Consider the following 27,894-nt stretch of genomic DNA (forward strand, 5'->3'; position numbering starts at 1 on the left):
GAATAGATGACAGGAAGCCCTCTACTAGACCCATAAGACAGATCTACCTACACGTACAGTATATGGCTCTGCTCTCTACTAGTCTCCATAGTTGTTTCTACATACTGTAAGCTGTGATGAGTTCTCTCTAGGTCAGGTATGTGTTGTGTTGTGTGTAACCCTCTATATGACAATGAGACTTTGCTAAAATGCTGAGTCAACTTCCTGTTCTGAGTATGTCACTTCCGTAATTGTCACGATCGTCATATAGATAATCGGACCAAGGCGCAGCGTGAGTAGAGTTCCACATATTTATTACAGTGAAACTTCAAAACAACAAAGAATTAATGAATGTGCAATGAATGTGCAATACGTAGCGCACATAGGCACTCATACAAACAATATCCCACCTCGCAGGTGGGAAATAGAACACACTAAGTATGATCCCCAATTAGAAGTAACGATATTCAGCTGCCTCTAATTGGGAACCATACACATACACCAACATAGAAATAAACTAACTAGAAATCCCCTAGTCACGCCCTGACCTAAAACACCATAGAGAACCCAGAGGGCTCTCTATGGTCAGGGCGTGACAGTAATCTTAATGCACTTCACTCAGTCATATGTTGTTTTCTTACTGATTATAACTTTACTCTGTGAATCACATCAATCATATCAATTATAGCCATCTGCTCAGCACTAACATGGGCCTGATAAGTATTTATACGCTAGCTAAAAGTGTGTGTGTGTGTGTGTGTGTGTGTGTGTGTGTGTGTGTGTGTGTGTGTGTGTGTTCCACTCACTTGGAGTAACAGCAGAATGAGGAAGTAAGCGTTGGCGATCCTCTGGAACTGTTCGAAGAGGTTGAGGGGCAGGAAGTTAAACGTGTTGTACTTAGATGTCTTAATGGCATTAGTCTGGAGGAGGGAGGGAGGGAAGGAGGGAGAGGGAAGAAGGGAGAAGAGATCATATTATGCCTATGAAGTTTAAAGTGACGGGACATCATCCAAATTTCGTGGCTTCCTCCTTCAGTGCTCCCTCTATTTCGCACATCAGATGGGAGCTCCCACCACCGAGGGGTCTAAGGTTGCCATGGTTATTTCTGTGCTGACTGGGCGGGCATTGGAATGGGCTACAGCCGTCTGGGAGAGGAGAGGAGGAGCTCGAGGCTGATGAGGGGTTCATGGCTCTGTTTAAATGTATTTTCAATCATCCCACGGAGGGCAGAGAGGGAGGTGAGCGTCAGCGTCAGCTCCAGCAGGGGAGTCAGACGGCTGCTGAGTATGTGCTTACTTTCCGGACAATAGCAGCTTCCGGTGGATGGAATGAGCCGGCGCTCAGCACTTTACTTAGAAGAGATCTGTACGAGGATGTCCAGACAGAACTGGCCTGCCGAGATGACAACCTCACCCTGGACGCACTCATTACGATGGTCATCCGTCTGGATAACCTCCTCTGGGAGCGTCGGCATCTCCATCGCTTCTCTCCCTCCTTCGGCGAGTGTTCGGGATCAGAGCCTGAACCCATGGAGGTAGGGGTCACACGTCTTCCTGCGGCGGAACGACTCAGACGGATACAACTGGACCTCAGTACTGTGGCCAGGGAGGGCACAAGCACCAGTGGTGTCCGTTACTTTAGAATCCGGGATCCACTAGAGCAGAGGGACGGTCACGTGATGTTACATCCCCTGGACCAGGAGTGAGTATTCCATCTACTGCTCTTCCTGTTAGACTCTTTTTAGTACCCATCACTCTGGCTGACTGTCCCTCATGTCCTGTGTCTACAGCTTTAGTGGATTCCGCCGCCGCAGGGAACTTTATGGATCAGACCCTTGCCTCCTCTCTCAATACTACTACCTACCCGCTCTCCTCTCCTTTTCTGGTTCAAGACCATAATGTGTGACCATAATACCCCCCATTGTGCCCTTGGGCTGAATATAAAATGTTTCATTCCCTTCTCCTTGTGTGCCATGTGCTCCAAAGCACCTCTCACTCACATGGCTCTCCTTCCTCTGATCAGGTCTTTCTCAGGCTACAAGTGAAGACTGACACATCGGGGACGCAACTGCGCGCGTCCTTATCCAATTCCGAGGCACATATTGAAGATATTGGAAGAACTGTGCATATTTTCAACAACCAACAAGATTAGTTGGCCTAATGAACAGCAAAAGCACTAGCCTTTGTCAATCTAATATCCAAAATAGTACAAAAGTTTACCTATTCTGTGAGAGAAATAAATACTCCAAACATAAGCTGTGTTCTAATACCCATACTAACATACTGTGTACTACATACTTAATAAGTATATACTACATACTATTAGTTCATTTTAGCATATGTAAAGGAATGGTATCCTTTCAGTGGAGCGTACTAGCGCTTTGCCTGTTTACCGGACGTTGATGCTGTTGCTATACAACTTCTTGCTAGCTTGTTAGCGTAACAAATGACTAGCTAGACATCTTACGACTTCATTAACAATGTCCATTGACAACACACAATGACTATACCACTTAGCTAAGCTAAGAATGACGAGAATAATCAAGTCAATAGGTTGCGTTTGAAAAGTCACTCTGGCTATCTACTCCGATTTCAAAGCACTCTCGTCTGAGTGTGCCAGAGCACAGAATAACTGACACATTTACGAACACCCATTGAATATGGACGGTGTCAGTAAACATTGACAAAAAAAGCACAATTAAATTGTTGCCAGCAGACAGTTACAGTCACCAACACTCTGGACAACATGAAAACAGCCTAACCAGCTCTGCTAGGGCGAGTAAAATGGTCAGAGTGAGGTGTTCTCTCATTTGTGTCTGGAAGTAGATAGCAAGCTAGCCAACGTTAGCCAGTTAGCTTGGGTGCTTGACTGCCATTGTGAGGTCAAAATGCTCGGATCAACCCTACTCCTTGACCAGAGCATCTAGTTTCCGCTCTGAAATTTCAGAGAGTGAAACGCAATTCATGAACACACAGTTGGGTAGTTAGTTAGCTAGCATATACGTACTTAATATCCTGTCAAGTTTGAAGTATTAGTAGCCAACTAACGTTAGGTAGCTAGCTAACATACCGGTACATAGTTCTGTAATGATATGCTATGTGGTTCGTAAGGATAGCGTAGCTAACAAATTGTCAGCCGACATAACGTGTGGTTAGTATGAGTACTAAATTCGAACACAGCTCTACTCTGGGACAGTTGTGGAATGCGATAGATCCCAAATTAATACAACCACTAGCATCAAAAAACTTTTCCAAATGTTTAGCAGATCAGAACGGTTAGCTTAAAATGTTGATAAACTATTAGGCTATTTCTTCACATTATAAGCACAGCAATGCGCACATTGTAGTAGGCTATAAGCGCAAATGTTCCATTAGCGGGAAAACACCATTATCAAAAGTGACAGCAAATGTGATTATGTATGTAATGCTTTTATTATAAAGGAGCATTTTTATGGTGAAAATTATCTTCCTCAAACTTGAAACTCACACGCTGCTTATGTATGCCAGTTGGGCTCTACACCCATTGTAAAGTGGATTCATGTGCTTCATTTTAACCTGTTGGGGATAGGGGGCAGTATTTGCACGGCCGGATAAAAAACGTACCCGATTTAATCTGGTTACTACTCCTGCCCAGTAACTAGAATATGCATATAATTATTGGCTTTGGATAGAAAACACCCTAAAGTTTCTAAAACTGTTTGAATGGTGTCTGTGAGTATAACAGAACTCATATGGCAGGCAAAAACCTGAGAAGATTCCTTACAGGAAGTGGCCTGTCTGACCATTCCTTGAGCTTCTTGACTCTGTTTATTGAAGACTGAGGATCTTTGCTGTAACGTGACATTTCCTACGGCTCCCATAGGCTCTCAGAAGGCGGGAAAAAGCTGAATGATGTAATTCCAGCCCCACTCTGAAACACATTAGCGCTTTTGGCAAGTGCTCTATCAGATGACAATGGGCTGAGGCGCGTGCACGAGTCGACCCCATGTTTTTATTTTCGTTCATCTCTGAACCTAAACACAGATTCCCGGTCGGAATATTATCGCTTTTTTACGAGAAAAATGGCATAAAAATTGATTTTAAACAGCGGTTGACATGCTTCGAAGTACGATAATGGAATATTTAGAATTTTTTTGTCACGAAATGCGTCGTGCGGGTAACCCTTATTTACCCTTTCGGATAGTGTCTTGAACGCACGAACAAAACGCCGCTATTTGGATATAACTATGGATTATTTGGGACCAAACCAACATTTGTTATTGAAGTAGAAGTCCTGGGAGTGCATTCTGACAAAGAACACCAAAGGTAATAACATTTTTCTTATAGTAAATCTGACTTTGGTGAGTGCTAAACTTGCTGGGTGTCTAAATAGCTAGCCCTGTGATGCCGGGCTATCTACTCAGAATATTGCAAAATGTGCTTTCACCGAAAAGCTATTTTAAAATCGGACATATCGAGTGCATAGAGGAGTTCTGTATCTATAATTCTTAAAATAATTGTTATGCTTTTTGTGAACGTTTATCGTGAGTAATTTAGTAAATGTTTAGTAAATTCACCGGAAGTTTGCGGGGGGTATGCTAGTTCTGAACGTCACATGCTAATGTAAAAAGCTGGTTTTTGATATAAATATGAACTTGATTGAACAAAACATGCATGTATTGTATAACATAATGTCCTAGGTGTGTCATCTGATGAAGATCATCAAAGGTTAGTGCTGCATTTAGCTGTGGTTTGGGTTTATGTGACATTATATGCTAGCTTGAAAAATGGGTGTCTAATTATTTCTGGCTGGGTACTCTGCTGACATAATGTAATGTTTTGCTTTCGTTGTAAAGCCTTTTTGAAATCGGACAGTGTGGTTAGATTAACGAGAGTCTTGTCTTTAAAATGGTGTAAAATAGTCATATGTTTGAGAAATTGAAGTAATAGCATTTCTAAAGTATTTGAATAACGCGCCACAGGATTCCACTGGCTGTTACGTAGGTGGGACGATTTCGTCCCGCCGACCCTAGAGAGGTTAAGAAGTTATTTGGCCACTTTACTTGTGATACCAACCTTATCAAAACATATAGGCCTATGGGCTAGGCTACATGAGGAATGGGACTATGATTTGAAAAAGTCACAAAAATTATCATGCACCTTTCTCGAAACGGGCAGGTGGCAAAAGATATGTCATCTATGCAGTTAAATAGCAACTGGAGGACGCTTTACTCCTGGTTCATTTTCATGCCAGCCAGGTAGGCTATACTCCTGTTGTAAAGACAAGCAATGTGCTTACTATTAGGAAAGTTCAGAAATAAATATAGTAGGTCTAGCCTATAGAAAGCTGATGGGATACTCCTCTTTTTAATAGAGGCCATCAATCTGTTTTCTCACGCAATTGCATAGCCTATAGAAATGTTGTGCAACATGAGCTCATGGGCTCTCATGAAGTGTTTGATTAGACTTTTGAGAACTTTTGCATTGATGTCAGAGTGATTCGGGAAACAATAGAGTGCTGAGTACCAGGCAGTTAGCAAGTTTGGTAGGCAACCAGAGCAGACCAGAACAGAGCAGACCAGTGCAAATCAGACCGGACCAGAGCAGACCAGAGCAGACCAGAACAGAGCAGACCAGTGCAAATCAGACCGGACCAGAGCAGACCAGACTCAGACCCCTTGCAGCCTGCCAGCAGCATGACAATAACCAGACAGTGACATGTATAGTCTGGTCACAGGGACTAACTCAATACACAAGAGCACGCATGCACAAAGTACCACACACACACACACACACACACACACCAGAGGATTTACCGCTGAGGATAACAATGCATAGGTTTGCACTTACACACACATTCAACTAAACTCACTTCATACTTGAAGGAGAGGTTATACTCTCTGTCGTTTGCCCTCAGTTTCCTCTCCAACTCTGAGAGAGAGAGAGAGAGAGAGAGAGAGATTAAACTTTTGTTTATCCATTTCATTTTCTTTGGCAATGTAAACATGTTTCCCATGCCAATAAAGTCCCTTGAATTGAATTGAGAGTGAGAACAGGACAGCAACAGGTGTAATTTCAAGGGGTGTCCACATACTTTTGCATATACAGTGGATCTCTAAACCAACGGCTAATTTCTAAATATGAAATGTAATGAGATCAGTCATGTACGGAGACTCCCAGCGGCTCCTTACCACTCTCTTTCTTCTTGGCATAGTCTAGACCAAAGAACGACATGTTTTCTGCCTCTTCCTCACGCTCTTCACCTACACATGGTATTTATCTGGGGATGGGAGAGAACAGGGTTAGGTGTGGACTAAAATACCCATTCGCTTAATTTAACAACCCCTGAATACAAGTAACAGACTATCATCCCAGGGTGGAACATCCTAAATGAGATACTTCTGCTTCTCATGGGGGAGTGTTTTGGAGTTAAAGTACCCTATGAGGTGTCCAGTGCCAATTACAAGCCCAGCTTGGGAACATTTGGGAGAGATTTTACATGTAGTTGATGGCTTTGTAATGGAAGGTTTGAGAATCGCTTCCTCTTAGGTGGTTGTATAATTTAACGTCTCTTTTCTGGATGTTGATAATTACCTTGTATCTGCCTAATTCTGTTTTGCATTCTCTCTCTCTCATTATATTCCCCTCTCTCTCTCTCTCTCTCTCTCTCTCTCGTTCTCAATATAATCAACATATCCTTTCCATCTGTCTGTGTATGGCCTGGCAGTTTCATCAGCCTCCTCAACCTTTGACCTCTTCCCTTCATACATGGAGGGAGAGGTGGTGGTGAGTCAATGGGAGGTGCCCCTTCAAAATATCCATAAAAATAATGTGTATGTGTGTGTGTGTGTGTGTGTGTGTGTGTGTGTGTGTGTGTTCAGCTACTACCAAACACTGCATGCTGCCTCACTTTTTATGCCTTAAGAATTTTTATCGGGAAGGTCACATTTTTTGAGAATATTTTCGGGATGATTTGGGCAGTTGTGCCTTACAGACTTCAAACAAACATTCTGCCAAAAAATCTGCCAGCCAGTATCAGGGATGACACAACACTCAGCCAGCCAGTATCAGGGATGACACAACACTCAGCCAGCCAGTATCAGGGATGACACAACACTCAGCCAGCCAGTATCAGGAATGAAACAACACTCTGCCAGCCAGTATCAGGAATGAATACTGAGTTAGATAAACAACACTCCGGCAGCCAGTATCAGGAATGAAACAACACTCTGGCAGCCAGTATCAAGAATGAAACAACACTCAGCCAGCCAGAATCAGGAATGAAACAACACTCTGGCAGCCAGTATCAGGAATGAAACAACACTCTGGCAGCCAGAATCAGGAATGAAACAACACTCAGCCAGCCAGTATCAGGAATGAAACAACACTCTGGCAGCCAGTATCAGGAATGACACAACACTCAGCCAGCCAGTATCAGGAATGAAACAACACTCTGCCAGCCAGTATCAGGAATGAAACAACACTCTGCCAGCCAGTATCAGGAAGGAAACAACACTCTGGCAGCCAGTATCAGGAATGACACAACACTCTGGCAGCCAGTATCAGGAATGACACAACACTCTGCCAGCCAGTATCAGGAATGAAACAACACTCTGGCAGCCAGTATCAGGAATGACACAACACTCAGCCAGCCAGTATCAGGAATGAAACAACACTCTGCCAGCCAGTATCAGGAATGAAACAACACTCTGGCAGCCAGTATCAGGAATGAAACAACACTCTGGCAGCCAGTATCAGGAATGAAACAACACTCTGGCAGCCAGTATCAGGAATGAAACAACACTCTGGCAGCCAGTATCAGGAATGACACAACACTCTGGCAGCCAGTATCAGGAATGAAACAACACTCTGGCAGCCAGTATCAGGAATGACACAACACTCTGCCAGCCAGTATCAGGGATGACAACACTCAGCCAGCCAGTATCAGGAATGACACAACACTCAGCCAGCCAGTATCAGGAATGAAACAACACTCTGGCAGCCAGTATCAGGAATGAAACAACACTCTGGCAGCCAGTATCAGGAATGAAACAACACTCAGCCAGCCAGTATCAGGAATGAAACAACACTCTGGCAGCCAGTATCAGGAATGAAACAACACTCTGGCAGCCAGTATCAGGAATGAAACAACACTCAGCCAGCCAGTATCAGGAATGAAACAACACTCTGGCAGCCAGTATCAGGAATGAAACAACACTCTGGCAGCCAGTATCAGGAATGAAACAACACTCTGGCAGCCAGAATCAGGAATGAAACAACACTCTGGCAGCCAGTATCAGGAATGAAACAACACTCAGCCAGCCAGTATCAGGAATGAAACAACACTCTGGCAGCCAGTATCAGGAATGAAACAACACTCTGGCAGCCAGAATCAGGAATGACACAACACTCTGGCAGCCAGTATCAGGAAGGAAACAACACTCTGGCAGCCAGTATCAGGAATGAAACAACACTCAGCCAGCCAGTATCAGGAATGAAACAACACTCTGGCAGCCAGTATCAGGAATGAAACAACACTCTGGCAGCCAGTATCAGGAATGAAACAACACTCTGGCAGCCAGAATCAGGAATGAAACAACACTCTGGCAGCCAGTATCAGGAATGAAACAACACTCAGCCAGCCAGTATCAGGAATGAAACAACACTCTGCCAGCCAGTATCAGGAATGAAACAACACTCTGGCAGCCAGTATCAGGAATGAAACAACACTCTGGCAGCCAGTATCAGGAATGACACAACACTCTGGCAGCCAGTATCAGGAATGAAACAACACTCTGGCAGCCAGTATCAGGAATGACACAACACTCTGGCAGCCAGTATCAGGAATGAAACAACACTCTGGCAGCCAGTATCAGGAATGAAACAACACTCTGGCAGCCAGTATCAGGAATGACACAACACTCTGGCAGCCAGTATCAGGAATGAAACAACACTCTGGCAGCCAGTATCAGGAATGAAACAACACTCTGGCAGCCAGAATCGGGAATGAAACAACACTCTGGCAGCCAGAATCGGGAAGGAAACAACACTCTGCCAGCCAGTATCAGGGATGACAACACTCTGGCAGCCAGTATCAGGAATGACACAACACTCTGGCAGCCAGAATCAGGAATGACACAACACTCTGGCAGCCAGTATCAGGAATGAAACAACACTCTGCCAGCCAGTATCAGGAATGACACAACACTCTGGCAGCCAGTATCAGGAATGAAACAACACTCTGGCAGCCAGTATCAGGAATGACACAACACTCTGCCAGCCAGTATCAGGAATGAAACAACACTCTGGCAGCCAGTATCAGGAATGAAACAACACTCTGCCAGCCAGTATCAGGAATGAAACAACACTCTGGCAGCCAGTATCAGGAATGAAACAACACTCAGCCAGCCAGTATCAGGAATGAAACAACACTCTGCCAGCCAGTATCAGGAATGAAACAACACTCTGCCAGCCAGAATCAGGAATGACAACACTCAGCCAGCCAGTGTGTGTAGCCGGTTAACATTTACATTTTAGTCATTTAGTAGACTCTCTTATCCAGAGCAACTTAGATTAGTGAGTGCGTACATTTTCATTTCATTTGATTTTACACTTTTTTCATACTGGTCCCCCGTGGGAACCACCTCTCAGGATTGGCTGTCATGGCGAACTCAGTTCTGGACATATTTATAGCACACACGTGTGTATTTAAGAATGTGTGTTTTAAAACAGAGTCACAAGTCTGCTAAAATACACGCGCACGCACTCACACACACACGCACGCACGCACGCACACACACACACACACACACACACGCGCGCTCTTTCCAGTGTCAACTTCAAGCCTACCTTCCATCCATCATCTATTCATTGTGTAAAGCCCTCCAAATACACCAAAGTCAAATATTCCCCTTTTTAAACAGCCTCCTGAAGACAACTATACAGCCCCTTAAAACCACTACACAGTACATTTTCCATCCCAGTCTGTGGTCCGTTGCCAAACAGGGCACATTGTTAAAGCAACGAGGAGGAGCTGATTTTAACCAACCACACCCACTCTAGTGCTTTAAATGTCATCAGGATAATGTCATCGGGATGATGTCAGCAGGATAATGTCAGCAGGATAATGTCATCAGGATAATGTCATCAGGATAATGTCATCAGGATAATGTCATCAGGATAATGCCATCAGGATAATGCCATCAGGATAATGTCAGCAGGATAATGTCATCGGGATAATGTCATCGGGATAATGTCAGCAGGGTAATGACATCAGGATTATGTCATCAGGATAATGCCATCAGGATAATGTCAGCAGAATAATGTCAGATATTCCTCCAGAGTGATCATATAATCACATCCTTCATAAGGTCTGATCATGCTTTATTCTAAAGGTCAAAATGTTAATTTATGAAATGGGAAGTTTATTAAAGATTCCAGCCTTGGCAGCTTCCACACATACTCACAGCAAGAGCACAGAGAGGCAAGGCTGCTGAGGAATGAGGAATGAGAAAGATGGTAGCCTATGTGTGTGTGTGTGACAGAGAGAGAGATTTGGAAGTAGAGCATGTCTGTGTATTTGGTTAGTCCACCTCAGCCCACCTTCACCACAGGAAAACAAAGAAACCTGACCAAGAAGGAATCTTTTGTATGCATCTTTTTTTCTTTCAAGGACAGCTTTAATAAGGGCTCTATTGCTGAAGTGTTACAAAAAGTTCTACAGGTGCACCATCGAGAGCATCCTGACTGGTTTCATCACCACTTGCTATGGCAGCTGCTCGGCATCTGACTGCAAGGTGCTACAGATGGTAGTGCGTATGGCCCAGTACATAACTGGGGCCAAGCGTCCTGCCATCCAGGACCTCTATACCAGGCGGTGTCAGAGGAAGGCCCAAAAAATTGTCAAAGACTGCAACCACCCAAGTCATAGACAGTTCTCTCTGCTACAATACGACAAGCGGTACTGGAGCGCCAGGTCTAGGTCCAAAAGGCTCCTTAACAGCTTCTATCCCCAAGCCATAAGACTGCTAAGTTATTCAAATGGCTATTTGTATTGACCCCCTTTTTTACGCTGCTGCAACTCGCTGTTTATTATCTATGCATAGTCACTTTACCTCTACCTACATGTACATATTACCTCAATTACCTAGACTAACCTGTACCCCTGCACATTGACTCGTTACCAGTACCCCCTGTATATGGCCTCGTTATTGTTATTTTACTGTGTTACAGACACAAATACTCAGTTTCATCAGCTGTCCAGGTGGCTGGTCTCAGACGATCCCACAGGTGAAGAAACCGAATGTGGAGGTCCTGGGCTGGCGTGGTAACACATGGTCTGCAGTTGTGAGGTCAGTTGGACGTACTGCCAAATTCTCTAAAACTAAGTTGGAGGTGGCTTATGGTAGAGAAATTAACATTAAACTCTCTGGCAACAGCTCTGGTGGACATTCCTGCAGTCCCTCAAAACTTGAGACATCTGTGGCATTGTGCTGTGTGATAAAACTACACATTTTAGAGTGGCCTTTTATTGTCCCCAGCACAAGTCCACCTGTGTAATGATCATGCTGTTTAATCAGCTTATTGATATGCCACACCTGTCAGGTGACTGGATAATCTTGACAATGTAAACAAATTTCTGCACAACATTTGAGAGAAATTTTGCGTATGGAAAAGCTCATGAAACATGGGACCAACACTTTACATGTTGCGTGTATATTTCTGTTCAGTATATAAATGAGATGTGGTTATCTCACCTTTATATATATCAAAATGTGGGTTGGACTTCGCTGTCCATGAGACGAGAACAACATGCTCTCGTGTTTGTCTATAAAGCACTTCTGAATGAACTACCTTCTTATTTATCATTACTTATCAACATTATAATTATAATTCATAAAACCAGGTCTCAAGCATGGATTACATTTGAGGCCCCTGCGACCTCCACAGAGTTGGGTATGGCTGCCTTTTCATGTTACGCTCCTTGCCTATGGAATAGCCTGCAGACTAAACTTAAACTTCAGACTCTTGTCCCCCTTGCCCATTTAAACATTTATAGCAGGATTTCACTCTGGATACGAGTCCTATGAGATCTGTAGCCCAGCTACTGGTCCTGTCATTCTGATACGTCAGTTCAGTTGATCTTATGTTTGTCAACAGGAAGTACATAGGAATAACAGCTTTCTGCTGTTATCAGCTACCTGGTTATAATTAGCTTCAATCTTATGTACTAAGCAAGATGCAAGGCAGTGTATTAAAAAAGCAAGAGCATGCCAAATAATCTCAAGATGCATTGTTAAAAGCAGGTATTTTCTTGATCGCAAATACAATTTGACTGAAAGCTGTTGGAAGAGGAGTGGAGGAAGTGGAGGGGAGATTGCTGGAAATTCGTGGGAGTGGCCTCCCAAATGTCTGGCTGCTATGTAAAGGTCCTCACATTGAGTGTGTGTCTTACAGGAGACCAAGGTGTCCAGCAATCCAGGATGTGACCTCTTCACATGGCTGTAAGGTCACACAAAACTCACAATGGCTGCATAAGATGTTGTCATTACTGTTACATATCTGTTACACATACATACACACAATATCTACATTACTAACCCAGTTACCCACTAACACATAAAGTGAGGCACTGTGTTCACGCCTCCAACTCAATCATCAAGTTTGTAGATGACACAACAATAGTAGGCTTGATTACCAACAATGACGAGACAGCCTACAGGGAGGAGGTGAGGGTCCTGGGAGTGTGGTGCCAGGAAAATAACCTATCACTCAACATCAACAAAACAAAGGAGCTGATTGTGGAATTCAGGAAACTGCAGAGAGAGCACCCCCCCTATCCACATCGACGGGACCGCAGTGGAGAAGGTGGAAAGTTAAGTTCCTCGGCGTACACAATATTGACAATGGTCCACCCACACAGACTGTGTGGTGAAGAAGGCGTAACAGCGCCTAGTCAACCTCAGGAGGCTGAAGAAATTTGGCTTGGCACCTAAAACCATCACAAACTTTTACAGATGCACAATTGAGAGCATCCTGTGGGTTGTATCACCGCCTGGTACAGCAACTGCACCGCCTACAACCGCAGGGCTCTACAGAGGGTGGTGCGGTCTGCTCTACGTGTCACCGGGGGCAAACTACCTGCCCTCCAGGACACCTACAGCACCCGATGTCACAGGAAGGCCAAAAAGATCATCAAGGACAACAACCACCCGAGCCACTGCCTGTTCACCCCGCTAACATCCAGATGGCAAGGTCAGTACAGGTACATCAAAGCTGGGACTTAGAGACTGAAAAACAGCTTCTATCTCAAGGCCATCAGACTGTTAAACAGCCATCACTAGCACATTAGAGTCTGCTGCCCTATATACATAGACTTGAAATCACTGGCCACTTTAATAATTGGAACACTAGTCACTTTAATAATGTTTACATATTTTTGCATTACTCATCTCATATGTATGTACTGTGTTCTATCCTTTTCTACTGTATCTTAGTCTATGTATTACTCATCTCATATATATATATACACTGTATTCTATTCTACTGTATCTTAGTCAATGCCACTCTGACATTGCTCTTCCAAATATTTATATATTCTTAATTCCATTCCTTTACTTTAGATTCTGTGTATTGTTAGATATTACTTGTTAGATACTACTGCACTGTTGGAGCTAGAAACACAAGCATATCGCTACACCCACAATAACATCCGCTAAACATGTGTACGTGACCAATAACATTTGATTTGGATTTCATTTGACTCTCTCTAAGGCACTTTTATGACCAAGTATGGTAACACAAACAGTAGCCAAAACCTGTAGTGACAGAAAGCCTTGACCAACTGCTGATAACGCACCACAATAGCAGGAAGTCTTAATGGCAGACCGGACCGAACCAGAACAGGACAGCTACCACTGAACAGCTAAAAGGACAACACTGTTGTAGCCTTACTTCCCAGGACTGAGCTGGGAGTACTGACCAAGGAATTCTCCAACCACACACTATCACAATACTACAGTGAAGTAAGGCATGGGCCATGGCAAAACTTTCTGACAATGCTTCAGTACAGTTCATGGACTATAGGCAAACATACAAACCTTTTCTGTTGCAACATAAATGATACAGCAAGGGTTCATTTAGCATAAGTAACTGGTGAGCAGTGACTATAGGGGAGAGTGGGATATGTTGAGCCATTTTTTTACATGCTGCATCACTACGTCAAGGGAAATATAGTATTTGTTCTAAAAATATATCTACATATATTTCAGGATGTTGTGTATCCCTGGAAATAATCTGAAAAGTGTCACCAACCACATCATCACCATGCATTTTGATGATGTGGCTGGTGACACTTTGTTTCTTGAGAGTCCAACATCTTGAAAACTTGACTACTGACAATGCAAAACATTTTGGGACTGTATCAACTGTGGACTAATGAAATAAATACCAAAATATTGTTTTTAAGTGGATTTTCCCTTTAAAGTTATGATAATCTAGGTTGGACCTGGGCTAAAGAAGACTTATCAGAAATCAGGGGTTAGGGGAGATACAGAGATTATGGTGATGAGCCATGGGAGGACATGAAAAACTATAACATCTTATGTTTCACCGAGACGTGGCTGAATGAAGAAACAGACAATATAGAGCTGGCGGCAGAACAGAGACGCTACCTCTGGTAAGACGTGGGGTGGGGGTGTGTGTCTTTTTGTCAACAACAGCTGGTGCGCGATGTCTAATATTAAAGAAGTCTTGAGGTATTGCTCGCCTGAGGTAGAGTACCTTATGATAAGCTGTCGACCACACTATCTACCGAGAGAGTTCTCATCTGTATTATTCGTAGCCGTCTATTTACCACCACAAAGCGAAGCTGGCATTAAGACTGCTCTGAACCAACTCTATAAGACCATATGCAAAGATGAAAATGCCAGCATGTCACATGTGCAACCAGGGGAAAGAAATCCTACAAAGCTCTCCCCCACCCTCCATTTGGCAAATCTCACCACAATTCTATCCTCCTGATTCATGCTTACAAGCAAAAACTAAAGCAGGAAGTACCAGTGACTCGCTCAATACGGAAGTGGTCAGATAACGCGGATGCTATGCTACAGGACTGTTTTGCTAGCACAGACTGGAATACGTTCCGAGATTCATGCAATGATTGAGGAATACACCACCTCAGTCATCGGCTTCATCAATAAGTGCATCGATGACGTCGTCCCCACAGTGACTGTACGTACATATCCCAACCAGAAGCCATGGATTACAGTCAACATCCGCATCAAGCTAAAGGCTAGAGCTGCCGCTTTCAAGGAGCGGGAGACTAATCCGGACGCTTCTAAGAAATCCCGCTATGCCCTCAGACAAACAATCAAACAAGCAAAGTGTCAATACAGGATTAAGATTGAATCCTACTACACTGGCTCTGACGCTCGTCGGATGTGGCAGGGCTTGAAAACTATTACGGACTACAAAGGGAAACCCAGACATGAGCTGCCCAGTGACGCGAGCCTACCAGATGAGCTAAATGCCTTTTATGCTCGCTTCGAGGCAAGCAACACTGAAGCATGCACGAGAGCACCAGCTGTTCTGGATGACTGTGTGATAACGCTATCGGTAGCCGATGTGAAGAAAACCTTTAAACAGGTCAACATTCACAAAGCCACTGGGCCAGACGGATTACCAGGACATGTACTGAAAGCATGCGCTGACCAACCGTCAAGTGCCTTCACTGACATTTTCAAACTCTCCCTAATCGAGTCTGTAATACCTACATGTTTCAAGGAGACTACCGTAGTCCCTGTGCCCAAGGAAGTGAAGGTAACCTGCCTAAATGATTACCGCCCTGTGGCACTCACGTCGGTAGCCATGAAGTGCTTTGAAAGGCTGGTCATGACTCACATCAACAGCATCCTCCCGGACACCATAGATCCACTTCAATTCGCATACCGCCACAACAGATCCACAGATGACGCAATCTCAATCATACTATACACCACCCTTTCTCACCTGGACAAAAGGAACACCTATGTGAGAATGCTGTTCATCGACTACAGCTCAGCGTTCAACACCATAGTGCCCACGAAGCTCATCACTAAGCTAAGGACTCAGGGACTAAACACCTCCCTCTGCAACTGGATCCTGGACTTCCTGATGGGCCGCCCCCAGGTGGTAAGAGTAGGCAACAACACGTCTGCTACGCTGATCCTTAACACTGGGGCCCCTCAGGGGTGTGTACTTAGTCCCCTCCTGTATTCCCTGTTCACCAACGACTGTGTGGCCAAACACAACTCCAACACCATCATTAAGTTTGCTGACGACAACAGTGGTAGGCCTGATCACCAACAACGATCAGATGGCCTATAGGGAGGAGGTCAGAGAACTGGCAGTGTGGTGCCAGGACAACAACCTCTCCGTCAATGTGAGCAAGACAAAGGAGCTGATTGTGGACTGGGGCTGTAGTGGAGCGGGTTGAGAGTATCAAGTTCCTTGGTGTCCACATCACCAATTAACTATCATGATCCAAACGTACGAAGACAGTTGTGAAGAGGGCACGACAAAACCTTTTCCCCATCAGGAGACTGAAAAGATTTGGGCCCCCAGATCCTCAAAAGGATCTACAGCTGCACCATCGAGAGCATCCTGACCGGTTGCATCACCGCCTGGTATGGGAACTGCTCGGCATCTGACCGCAAGGCGCTACAGAGGGTAGTGCGTACGGCCCAGTACATCACTTGGGCCAAGCTTCCTGTCATCCAGGACCTACATAATAGGCGGTGTCAGAGGAAAGCCCATAAAATTGTCAGAGACTCCAGTCACCCAAGTTATAAACTGTTTTCTCTGCTACCACACGGCAAGCGGTACCAGAGCGCCAAGTCGAGGACCAAAAGGCTCCTCAACAGCTTCTACCTCCAAGCCATTAGACTGCTGAACAATTCATAAAAATCGCTACCGGACAATTTACATTGACCCCCCTCCACTGTTGCTACTCGCTGTTTGCTTGTTACCTATGCATAGTCACTTCGTCCCCACCTACATGTACAGATTACCTCAACTAGCCTGTACCCCTGCACATTGACTCGGTACCGGTGCCTCCTGTATATAACCTCGTTATTGTTATTCTTATTGTGTTACTTTTTATTTTATTCTACTTGGTAAATATTTTCTTCTTCTTGAACTGCACTGTTGGTTAAGGGCTTGTAAAGTAAACATTTCACGGCAAAGTCTACACTTGTATTCGGCGCATGTGGCAAATAAAGTTTGATTTGATAGTGTGTGTAGATTAATGAGTAACACCTGTTAAGCAGTGGAAATCACCTGACTACGTCATCTACTGTCTGATGTCAGTATAAAGTTGGGGTGTTGGAGGGGAGAGAGCGGTGGCAGTTGTTGGGCTGTGAATCTGAAATAGGGGGAGGAGAGGGGAGAAGAAGAGAGGAGTAGGAGAGGAGAAGAGAGGAAAGAGAGAAGAGAGTAGGGGAGGAGGGGAGAGGAAAGGGAGAGGAGAGGAGAGCAGGGGAGGAGAGGAGAGGAAAGGAAGAGGAGAGCAGGGGAGGAGGGGAGTAGAGGAGAGGAGAGAAGGGGAGGAGGGGAGGAGATGGGGAGGGAAAGGAGAAGAGCTGGACAACATAACTCCTTTTGACCGGAGCACAGAAAACACAGAAGTCCCAAACAATCAACTGCTGAATTATTCACCTGACCTCTCAGGCCACAAAGCCGAATGTGAGTGGCCCCTCTCAGTTTACCTGATAACAACACAACACTTAGACTGACCTTTTAAGACTAATTATACGGTTTATCCTCCATTATAAAACAGTCTCGTTCCTTTGACAGCAGCACAATCGTATTACTGATCACTTCAACACACACACACACACACACACACACACACACACACACACACACACACACACACACACACACACACACACACACACACACACACACACACGTAGAGTGAGACAGACAGACCTGATGAACAGCCAGACAGAGAGACCTGATGAACAGTGAGACAGACAGACAGACAGACAGACAGACAGACAGACAGACAGACAGACAGACAGACAGACAGACAGACAGACAGACAGACAGACAGACAGACAGACAGACAGACAGACCTGATGAACAGTGAGACAGACAGACCTGATGAACAGTGAGACAGACAGACCTGATGAACAGTGAGACAGACAGACAGACAGACAGACAGACAGACAAGACAGACAGACAGACAGACCTGATGAACAGTGAGACAGACAGACAGACAGACAGACAGACAGACAGACAGACAGACAGACAGACAGACAGACAGACAGACAGACAGACAGACCTGATGAACAGTGAGACAGACAGACCTGATGAACAGACAGACAGACAGACCTGATGAACAGACAGACAGACAGACCTGATGAACAGTGAGACTGACAGACCTGATGAACAGTGAGACAGACAGACAGACAGACAGACAGACAGACAGACAGACAGACAGACAGACAGACAGACAGACAGACAGACAGACAGACAGACAGACAGACAGACAGACCTGATGAACAGTGAGACAGAGAGACAGACCTGATGAACAGTGAGACAGACAGACCTGATGAACAGTGAGACAGACAGACCTGATGAACAGTGAGACAGACAGACAGACAGACAGACCTGATGAACAGTGAGACAGACAGCCAGACAGACAGACAGACAGACAGACAGACAGACAGACAGACAGACAGACAGACAGACAGACAGACCTGATGAACAGTGAGACAGAGAGACAGACCTGATGAACAGTGAGACAGACAGACAGACAGAGACAGACAGACAGACCTGATGAACAGACAGACAGACAGACAGACAGACAGACAGACCTGATGAACAGTGAGACAGACAGACCTGATGAACAGTGAGACAGACAGACCTGATGAACAGTGAGACAGACAGACAGACAGACAGACAGACAGACAGACAGACAGACAGACAGACAGACAGACAGACAGACAGACAGACAGACAGACAGACCGGATGAACAGCCAGACAGACAGACCTGATGAACAGTGAGACAGACAGACAGACAGACAGACAGACAGACAGACAGACAGACAGACAGACAGACAGACAGACAGACCTGATGAACAGCGAGACAGACAGACCTGATGAACAGCTAGACAGACAGACCTGATGAACAGTGAGACAGACAGACCTGATGAACAGCGAGACAGACAGACCTGATGAACAGTGAGACAGACAGACCTGATGAACAGTGAGACAGACAGACAGACCTGATGAACAGCGAGACAGACAGACCTGACGTAGAGGGAGACAGACAGACCTGATGAACAGCGAGACTGACAGACCTGATGAACAGTGAGACAGACAGACCTGATGAACAGTGAGACAGACAGACCTGATGAACAGTGAGACAGACAGACCTGATGAACAGTGAGACAGACAGACCTGACGTAGAGGGAGACAGACAGACCTGATGAACAGTGAGACAGACAGACCTGATGAACAGCGAGACTGACAGACCTGATGAACAGCGAGACTGACAGACCTGATGAACAGTGAGACAGACAGACCTGATGAACAGTGAGACAGACAGACCTGATGAACAGTGAGACAGACAGACCTGATGAACAGTGAGACAGACAGACCTGAAGAACAGTGAGACAGACAGACCTGACGTAGATTGAGACAGACAAACCTGATGAGCAGTGAGACAGACAGAACTGATGAACAGCGAGACAGACAGACCTGACGTAGAGGGAGACAGACAGATCTGATGAACAGTGAGACAGACAGACCTGATGAACAGTGAGACAGACAGACCTGATGAACAGCGAGACAGACAGACCTGACGTAGAGGGAGACAGACAGACCTGATGAACAGTGAGACAGACAAACCTGATGAGCAGTGAGACAGACAGAACTGATGAACAGCGAGACAGACAGACCTGACGTAGAGGGAGACAGACAGACCTGATGAACAGTGAGACAGACAGACCTGATGAACAGCGAGACAGACAGACCTGATGAACAGCGAGACAGACAGACCTGATGAACAGCGAGACAGACAGACCTGATGAACAGCGAGACAGACAGACCTGGACTTGGAGGTCACCAGCTGAAAGGTTCAATGGTCTGTGCAGGATACTGAGGCTGACAACAAAGCACACTATCGGGGCAGCACAAACACTGAACAATAGTGTGTGTGTGTTTGGGTATTGTCACTCACACAACACACCAAAACACTGTCTGTCACTGGCCAGAGCAAGCCACAACACTGTCTGTCATACAGTGACTGTTTAGAGCAAGCCACAACACTGTCAGTCATACAGTGACTGGCAGAGCAAGCCACAACACTGTCTGTCATACAGTGACTGGTTAGAGCAAGTCACAACACTGTCTGTCATACAGTGACTGGTTAGAGCAAGCCACAACACTGTCAGTCATACAGTGACTGGTTAGAGCAAGTCACAACACTGTCTGTCGTACAGTGACTGGCTAGAGCAAGTCACAACACTGTCTGTCATACAGTGACTGGTTAGAGCAAGCCACAACACTGTCAGTCATACAGTGACTGGCTAGAGCAAGTCACAACACTGTCTGTCATACAGTGACTGGCTAGAGCAAGCCACAACACTGTCTGTCATACAGTGACTGGCAGAGCAAGCCACAACACTGTCAGTCATACAGTGACTGGTTAGAGCAAGCCACAACACTGTCTGTCATACAGTGACTGGTTAGAGCAAGCCACAACACTGTCTGTCATACAGTGACTGGCTAGAGCAAGCCACAACACTGTCCTACAGTGACTGGCTAGAGCAAGCCACAACACTGTCTGTGACTGGCTAGAGCAAGCCACAACACTGTCTGTCATACAGTGACTGGTTAGAGCAAGCCACAACACTGTCTGTCATACAGTGACTGGCTAGAGCAAGTCACCACACTGGAGGACAGTAAGTACGCACATGACATCAATGATGTTATAGACCCTCCTCTTCCTCATAATCATCATTATCAATCCCAAAATCACTCCACGGAAATCAAGAGTATTTTCCTGTCAGACACCCTTTCCAGACAAACAAGGACATATTTTTCGACTGAAACATGCCAAATCCTCCTACTAGACAAATAGAGACAGAGCTGAAGTACAGAAACTAGCAGTAATAAACATTCATTTGTACAATGTCACAGGACACTACCTTCTTCAGAGAAAGATAATATTTATCTTGTTATTTAAAGTTTACAAATCACTAGAGTGATGTTTCAAATGTGGGAAAAAGTCAGAAAAAGTATTCCAAAGTGATTTTCTCTCTCTCTCTCTCTCTCTCTCTCTCTCTCTCTCTCTCTCTCTCTCTCTCTCTCTCTCTCTCTCTCTCTCTCTCTCTCTCTCTCTCTCTCTCTCTCTCTCTCTCTCTCTCTCTCTCTCTCTCTCTCTCTCTCTCTCTCTCTCTCTCTCTCTCTCTCTCTCTCCTGGAGTATTTCCTTTTAGGAGTACTCTGGGAAGAAAGATGGAGAGAGGGAACACTCGCTTTTGTTCACCACTACTTCCTGTGAGCCTGACCCTCTCCCCCACCCTGACTCCTAATCCTGAGGTCAAGAGGCTAGCTGTTGTTCTTACCGTTAGTCCCAGCTCCAGCCGTGTGTGAGTCCGACGGAGTGTGAGTCCGACGGAGTGTGTGTGTAAGTCAAATGGCCTGGCAGTCTTGGGAAAGTCAGACTAGGAAACAAGCTGCTAATATTTCCTCAAAGCTATCCCCTCCTCCTTCACTATCTGTCCTGCACACACTAACCCCCCCTCTCCTCTTTTTGTCATTCTACCCCTCTCTCATTCTCTGTCTCTGATCCCTCCTTTAGAGTTCTGTCACTCCTCCTTACTCTCTCTCTAACTCCTCCCTCCCTCAGTCATTCACTGTCTCAAATAGTCCTTCCTGTCTATGTTTTATCTTCTCCTTTCTTGTCTGTCTCCATCTCACATTCCCTCTCTGTCTCACCTTCCCCCTCCCACTTCTCTCTTGTCCTCTCTTTCTCACCTTCCCCCTCCCACTTCTCTCTGTCTCACCTTCCCCCTCCCACTTCTCTCCTCTCTGTCTCACGCTTCCCCCTCTCACTTCTCTCTGTCTCAGGTTGCCCCTCCCACTTCTCTCTTGTCCTCTCTGTCTCACCTTCCCCCCCACTTCTCTCTTCTCTCGTTCCCCTCTCCTTCTCTCTGTCTCACGTTGCCCCTCTCACTTCTCTCTGTCTCACGTTGCCCCTCCCACTTCTCTCCTCTCTGTCTCACGTTCCCCCTCTCACTTCTCTCCTCTCTGTCTCACGTTGCCCCTCTCACTTCTCTCCTCTCTGTCTCACGTTGCCCCTCTCTCTTCTCTCTTGTCCGCTCTGTCTCACGTTGCCCCTCTCACTTCTCTCCTCTCTGTCTCACGTTGCCCCTCTCTCTTCTCTCTTGTCCGCTCTGTCTCACGTTGCCCCTCTCACTTCTCTCTGTCTCACGTTCCCCCTCTCACTTCTCTCCTCTCTGTCTCACGTTGCCCCTCTCTCTTCTCTCTTGTCCGCTCTGTCTCACGTTCCCCCTCTCACTTCTCTCCTCTCTGTCTCACGTTCCCCCTCTCACTTCTCTCCTCTCTGTCTCACGTTGCCCCTCTCACTTCTCTCCTCTCTGTCTCACGTTGCCCCTCTCACTTCTCTCCTCTCTGTCTCACGTTGCCCCTCTCTCTTCTCTCTTGTCCGCTCTGTCTCACGTTGCCCCTCTCACTTCTCTCTGTCTCACGTTCCCCCTCTCACTTCTCTCCTCTCTGTCTCACGTTCCCCCTCTCACTTCTCTCCTCTCTGTCTCACGTTGCCCCTCTCACTTCTCTCCTCTCTGTCTCACGTTGCCCCTCTCACTTCTCTCTGTCTCACGTTCCCCCTCTCACTTCTCTCCTCTCTGTCTCATGTTCCCCCTCTCTCTTCTCTCTTGTCCGCTCTGTCTCACGTTGCCCCTCTCTCTTCTCTCTTGTCCTCTCTGTCTCACGTTCCCCCTCTCTCTTCTGCTCTCACGTCTGGCTGGTGAGAGGTAGGTGGGCTTGGAATCTAGAGGGGACAGACACTTACACACAGAAGATAAACAGGAACACAGGTCCGGACTAGACACACTCTCTCCTTTTCTCTCCGCTCCCCTAACCTCTTTATTTTACCTATACTTTCTCCTCTTATTACATGCCTCACTAAGTCTTTCCCCTGTGCCATTTTCTGCTCTCTTAACTTTCGCTCTTGCCCTTCAGTTTGTTCAAGGACTGCACGTCTCTTTCGCTCTTGCCCTTCAGTTTGTTCGAGGACTGCACGTCTCGGTCTCTCTTGCCCTTCAGTTTGTTCGAGGACTGCACGTCTCTTTCGCTCTGCTAAAGTATAATTTCCTGCATGCCAAAAAAGGAAACAGCTTTCTTTTCATTTTTTCTCTGTGTCTTAGTGTGAGAACAACACCAGTCAAAGCTAGACTGGCCACACAAACACTTTGAATGATTACTGATACGCTGACTAAAGCACCCCTATTCAAAATCCCGCAGCACACCCTGAGTATTCTTCCTCTGTAGGGGCCATATGGTCTCCTGTGTGAGGGTGAAAACATCACGTGTAGCCATGCGTCTTGTAGCCACGGATCTTGTAGCCACGCGTCTTGTAGCCACACGTCTTGTAGCCACGCGTCTTGTAGCAATGCGTCTTGTAGCCACGCGTCTTGTAGCCACGGATCTTGTAGCCACGCGTCTTGTAGCCACGCGTCTTGTAGCCACGCGTCTTGTAGCAACGCGTCTTGTAGCCACGCGTCTTGTAGCCACACGTCTTGTAGCAATGCGTCTTGTAGCCATGTGTCTTGTAGCCACGCGTCTTGTAGCCATTGCGTCTTGTAGCCACGCGTCTTGTAGCCACGCGTCTTGTAGCCACGCGTCTTGTAGCCGCGTCTTGTAGCCACGCGTCTTGTAGCCACGCGTCTTGTAGCCACGCCGTCTTGTAGCCACGCCGTCTTGTAGCCACGCGTCTTGTAGCAATGCGTCTTGTAGCCATTGCGTCTTGTAGCCACGCGTCTTGTAGCCACGCGTCTTGTAGCCACGCGTCTTGTAGCAATGCGTCTTGTAGCCATTGCGTCTTGTAGCCACGCATCTTGTAGCCACGCGTCTTGTAGCCATGTCTTGTAGCCACGTATCTTGTAGCCACGCGTCTTGTAGCCAATGCGTCTTGTAGCCATTGCGTCTTGTAGCTACGCGTCTTGTAGCCATTGCGTCTTGTAGCCACGCGTCTTGTAGCCACGCGTCTTGTAGCCACGCGTATTGTAGCCATTGCGTCTTGTAGCTATGCGTCTTGTAGCCATTGCGTCTTGTAGCCACGCGTCTTGTAGCCGCGCGTCTTGTAGCCACGCGTCTTGTAGCCACGCGTCTTGTAGCCACGCGTATTGTAGCCATTGCGTCTTGTAGCTACGCGTCTTGTAGCCATTGCGTCTTGTAGCCACGCGTATTGTAGCAATGCGTCTTGTAGCCATTGCGTCTTGTAGCCACGCGTCTTGTAGCCAATGTGTCTTGAAGCCAATGTGTCTTGTGGCCAATGTGTCTTGAAGCCACGCGTATTGTAGCAATGCGTCTTGTAGCCAATGTGTCTTGTAGCCAATGTGTCTTGTAGCCAATGTGTCTTGTAGCCATGCGTCTTGTAACCAATGTGTCTTGAAGCCACGCATCTTGTAGCCAATGTGTCTTGTAGCCATGCGTCTTGTAGCCATACGTCTTGTAGCCAATGTGTCTTGTAGCCATGTCTTGTAGCCATACGTCTTGAAGCCACGCATCTTGTAGCCAATGTGTCTTGTAGCCATGTGTCTGGTAGCCATACGTCTTGTAGTCATGTGTCTGGTAGCCAATGTGTATGTGTTTAAAAGGTGTGTACAGCATGGTTAAAACATTAAGACCACCTTCCTAATATTGAGTTTCACCCCTTTTGCCCTCAATTTATCAGGGCATGGACTCTACAAGGTGTTGAAAGCGTTCCACAGGGATGCTGGCCCATGTTGACTCCAATGCTTCCCACAGTTGTGTCAAGTTGGCTGGATGTCTGTTGGGTGGTGGACCATTCTTGATACACATGAGAAACTGTTGAGCAGGGAAAAACCCAGAATCGTTACAGTTCTTGACACTCAAACCGGTGCGCCTGGCACCTACTACCATACCCCATTCAAAGGCACTTAAATTCACCCTCTGAATGGCACACATACACAATGCATGTCTTAATTGTTTGAAGGCTTAAAAATCCTTCTTTAACTTGTCTCCTCCCCTTCATTTACAATGATTAAAGTGGATTTAACAAGTGACATCAATAAGGGATCATAGCTTTCACCTGGTCAGTCTATGTCATGGGAAGAGCAGATGTTCCTAATGTTTTGTCCACTCAGTGAATGTCTAGACAAGTATGTGTGTGCAGTGTCTTAACTAAGTCTGTGTGCAGTGTCTTAACTAAGTCTGTGTGCAGTGTCTTAACTGAGTCTGTGTGCAGTGTCTTAACAAAGTCTGTGTGTAGTGTCTTAACTAAGTCTGTGTGTAGTGTCTTAACTAAGTCTGTGTGCAGTGTCTTAACAAAGTCTGTGTGTAGTGTCTTAACTAAGTCTGTGTACAGTATCTTAACTGAGTCTGTGTGCAGTGTCTTAACTAAGTCTGTGTGCAGTGTCTTAACTAAGTCTGTGTGCAGTGTCTTAACCTGTTGGGGCTAGTGGGCAGTATTTGCACGGCTGGATAAAAAAATGTACCCGATTTAATCTGGTTACTAATCCTACCCAGTAACTAGAATATGCATATACTTATTATATATGGATAGAAAACACCCTACATTTTCTAAAACTGTTTGAATGGTGTCTGTGAGTATAACAGAACTCATTTGGCAGGCAAAACCCTGAGACATTTTCTGACAGGAAGTGGATACCTGATGTGTTGTATTACCTTTAAACCTATGCCATTGAAAAACACAGGGGCTGAGGAATATTTTGGCACTTCCTATTGCTTCCACTAGATGTCACCAGCCTTTACAAAGTGTTTTGAGTCTTCTGGAGGGAGATCTGACCGAACAAGAGCCATGGAACGATGATGGCCCATTAGACACCTGGCGCGCGAGTTCATGTTGGGTACCCTCGTTCCAATACGTTATAAAAGAGAATGCATTCGTCCACCTTGAATATTATTCATGTTCTGGTTAAAAAAGGCCCTAATGATTTATGCTATACAACGTTTGACATGTTTGAACGAACGTAAATATATTTTTCCCCCTCGTTCATGAAGTGAAGTCCGGCGGGCTTAGATCATGTGCTAACAAGACGGAGATTTTTGGACATAAATGATGAGCTTTTTTGAACAAAACTACATTCGTTATGGACCTGTGATACCTGGAAGTGACATCTGATGAAGAGAATCAAAGGTAATGGATTATTTACATAGTATTTTCGATTTTAGATCTCCCCAACATGACGGCTTGTCTGTATCGCAACGCGTATTTTTCTGGGCGCAGTGCTCAGATTATTGCAAGTAAGGTTATTTTTAAATCTGGCAAGTTGATTGCGTTCAAGAGATGTAAATCTATAATTCTTTAAATGACAATATAATATTTTACCAATGTTTTCTAATTTTAATTATTTAATTTGTGGTGCTGACTTGACTGCCGGTTATTGGAGGGAAACGATTTCCTCAACATCAATGCCATAGTAAAACGCTGTTTTTGGATATAAATATGAACTTGATAGAACTAAAAATGCATGCATTGTCTAACATAATGTCCTAGGAGTGTCATCTGATGGAGATTGTAAAAGGTTAGTGCATCATTTTAGCTGGTTTTATGGTTTTGGTGACCCTGTCTTTGAATTGACAAAACATTACACACAACTCTTGTAAATGTACTGTCCTAACATACTCTAAATTTATGCTTTCACCGAAAAATTTGAATTTTGACATTTATTTGGATTCAAATTTGCCGCTCTTGAAATGCACCTGCTGTTGATGGAGTGCACCACGGGTGGGACGCTTGCGTCCCACCTAGCCCATAGAGGTTAACTAAGTCTGTGTGCAGTGTCTTAACTAAGTCTGTGTGTAGTGTCTTAACTAAGTCTGTGTGTAGTGTCTTAACTAAGTCTGTGTGTAGTGTCTTAACTAAGTCTGTGTGTAGTGTCTTAACCTCTCTAGGGTAGGGGGCAGTATTTTCACGGCCGGATCAAAAACATACCCAATTTAAACTGGTTACTACTCTTTTCCAGAAACGAGAATATGCATATAATTGGTAGATTTGGATAGAAAACACTCTAAAGTTTATAAAACTGTTTGAATGGTGTCTGTGAGTATAACAGAACTCATATGGCAGGCCAAAACCTGAGAATATTCCATACAGGAAGTGCCCTCTCTGACCATTTCTTGTGCTTCTGTGGCATCTCTGTCGAAAATACAGGATCTCTGCTGTAACGTGACAATTTCTAAGGCTTCCATTGGCTCTCTGAAGGCGCCAGAAAGTGGAATGAGATCTCTGCTGTCTCTGGGCAGCAGAGTGGTCAGGCTGGTGGCTCAGAGACAGGAGATGCGCGGCCCCGAGAAGTGGCCATGTTTTTCTTTCAGCCTTTGAACGAAAACAACGTCGCCCGGTTGGAATATTATCGCTATTTTACGAGAAAAATAGCATAAAAATGTATTTTAAAGTAGAAGTCCTGGGAGTGCATTCTGACGAAGAACAGGAAAGGTAATCAAATTTTTCTTATAGTAATTCTGAGTTTAGTGAACGCCAAACTTGGTGGGTGTCAAATTAGCTAGCCCGTGATGGCGAGCTATCTACTCAGAATATTGCAAAATGTGCTTTTGCCGAAAAGCTATTTTAAAATCTGACACCGCGATTGCATAAAGGAGTTCTGTATCTATAATTCTTTAAATAATTGTTATGTATTTTGTAAACGATTATCAAG

General features: G+C 45.4%; 1 protein-coding gene across 1 annotated transcript in view; it reads right to left on the bottom strand.

The window, feature by feature from the left end:
• The window catches only part of LOC106585897 (probable phospholipid-transporting ATPase IM), a 57,355-nt gene extending 35,422 nt beyond the window's left edge, over window positions 1-21,933 (bottom strand). Inside the window, exons 1-4 of the mRNA XM_014172622.2 lie at window positions 21,574-21,933; window positions 6,149-6,237; window positions 5,830-5,888; window positions 786-899 (exon numbers count right to left, since the gene is read on the bottom strand). Coding sequence (XP_014028097.1) covers window positions 786-899; window positions 5,830-5,888; window positions 6,149-6,191 — 216 coding nt within the window. The 5' untranslated portion in view covers window positions 6,192-6,237; window positions 21,574-21,933. The remainder of the gene's footprint in view (window positions 1-785; window positions 900-5,829; window positions 5,889-6,148; window positions 6,238-21,573) is intronic.
• Window positions 21,934-27,894: the final 5,961 nt, after the last annotated feature.

Source organism: Salmo salar, chromosome ssa24, assembly GCF_905237065.1.
Source record: "Salmo salar chromosome ssa24, Ssal_v3.1, whole genome shotgun sequence".
Classification (NCBI taxonomy): Eukaryota; Metazoa; Chordata; class Actinopteri; order Salmoniformes; family Salmonidae; genus Salmo; species Salmo salar.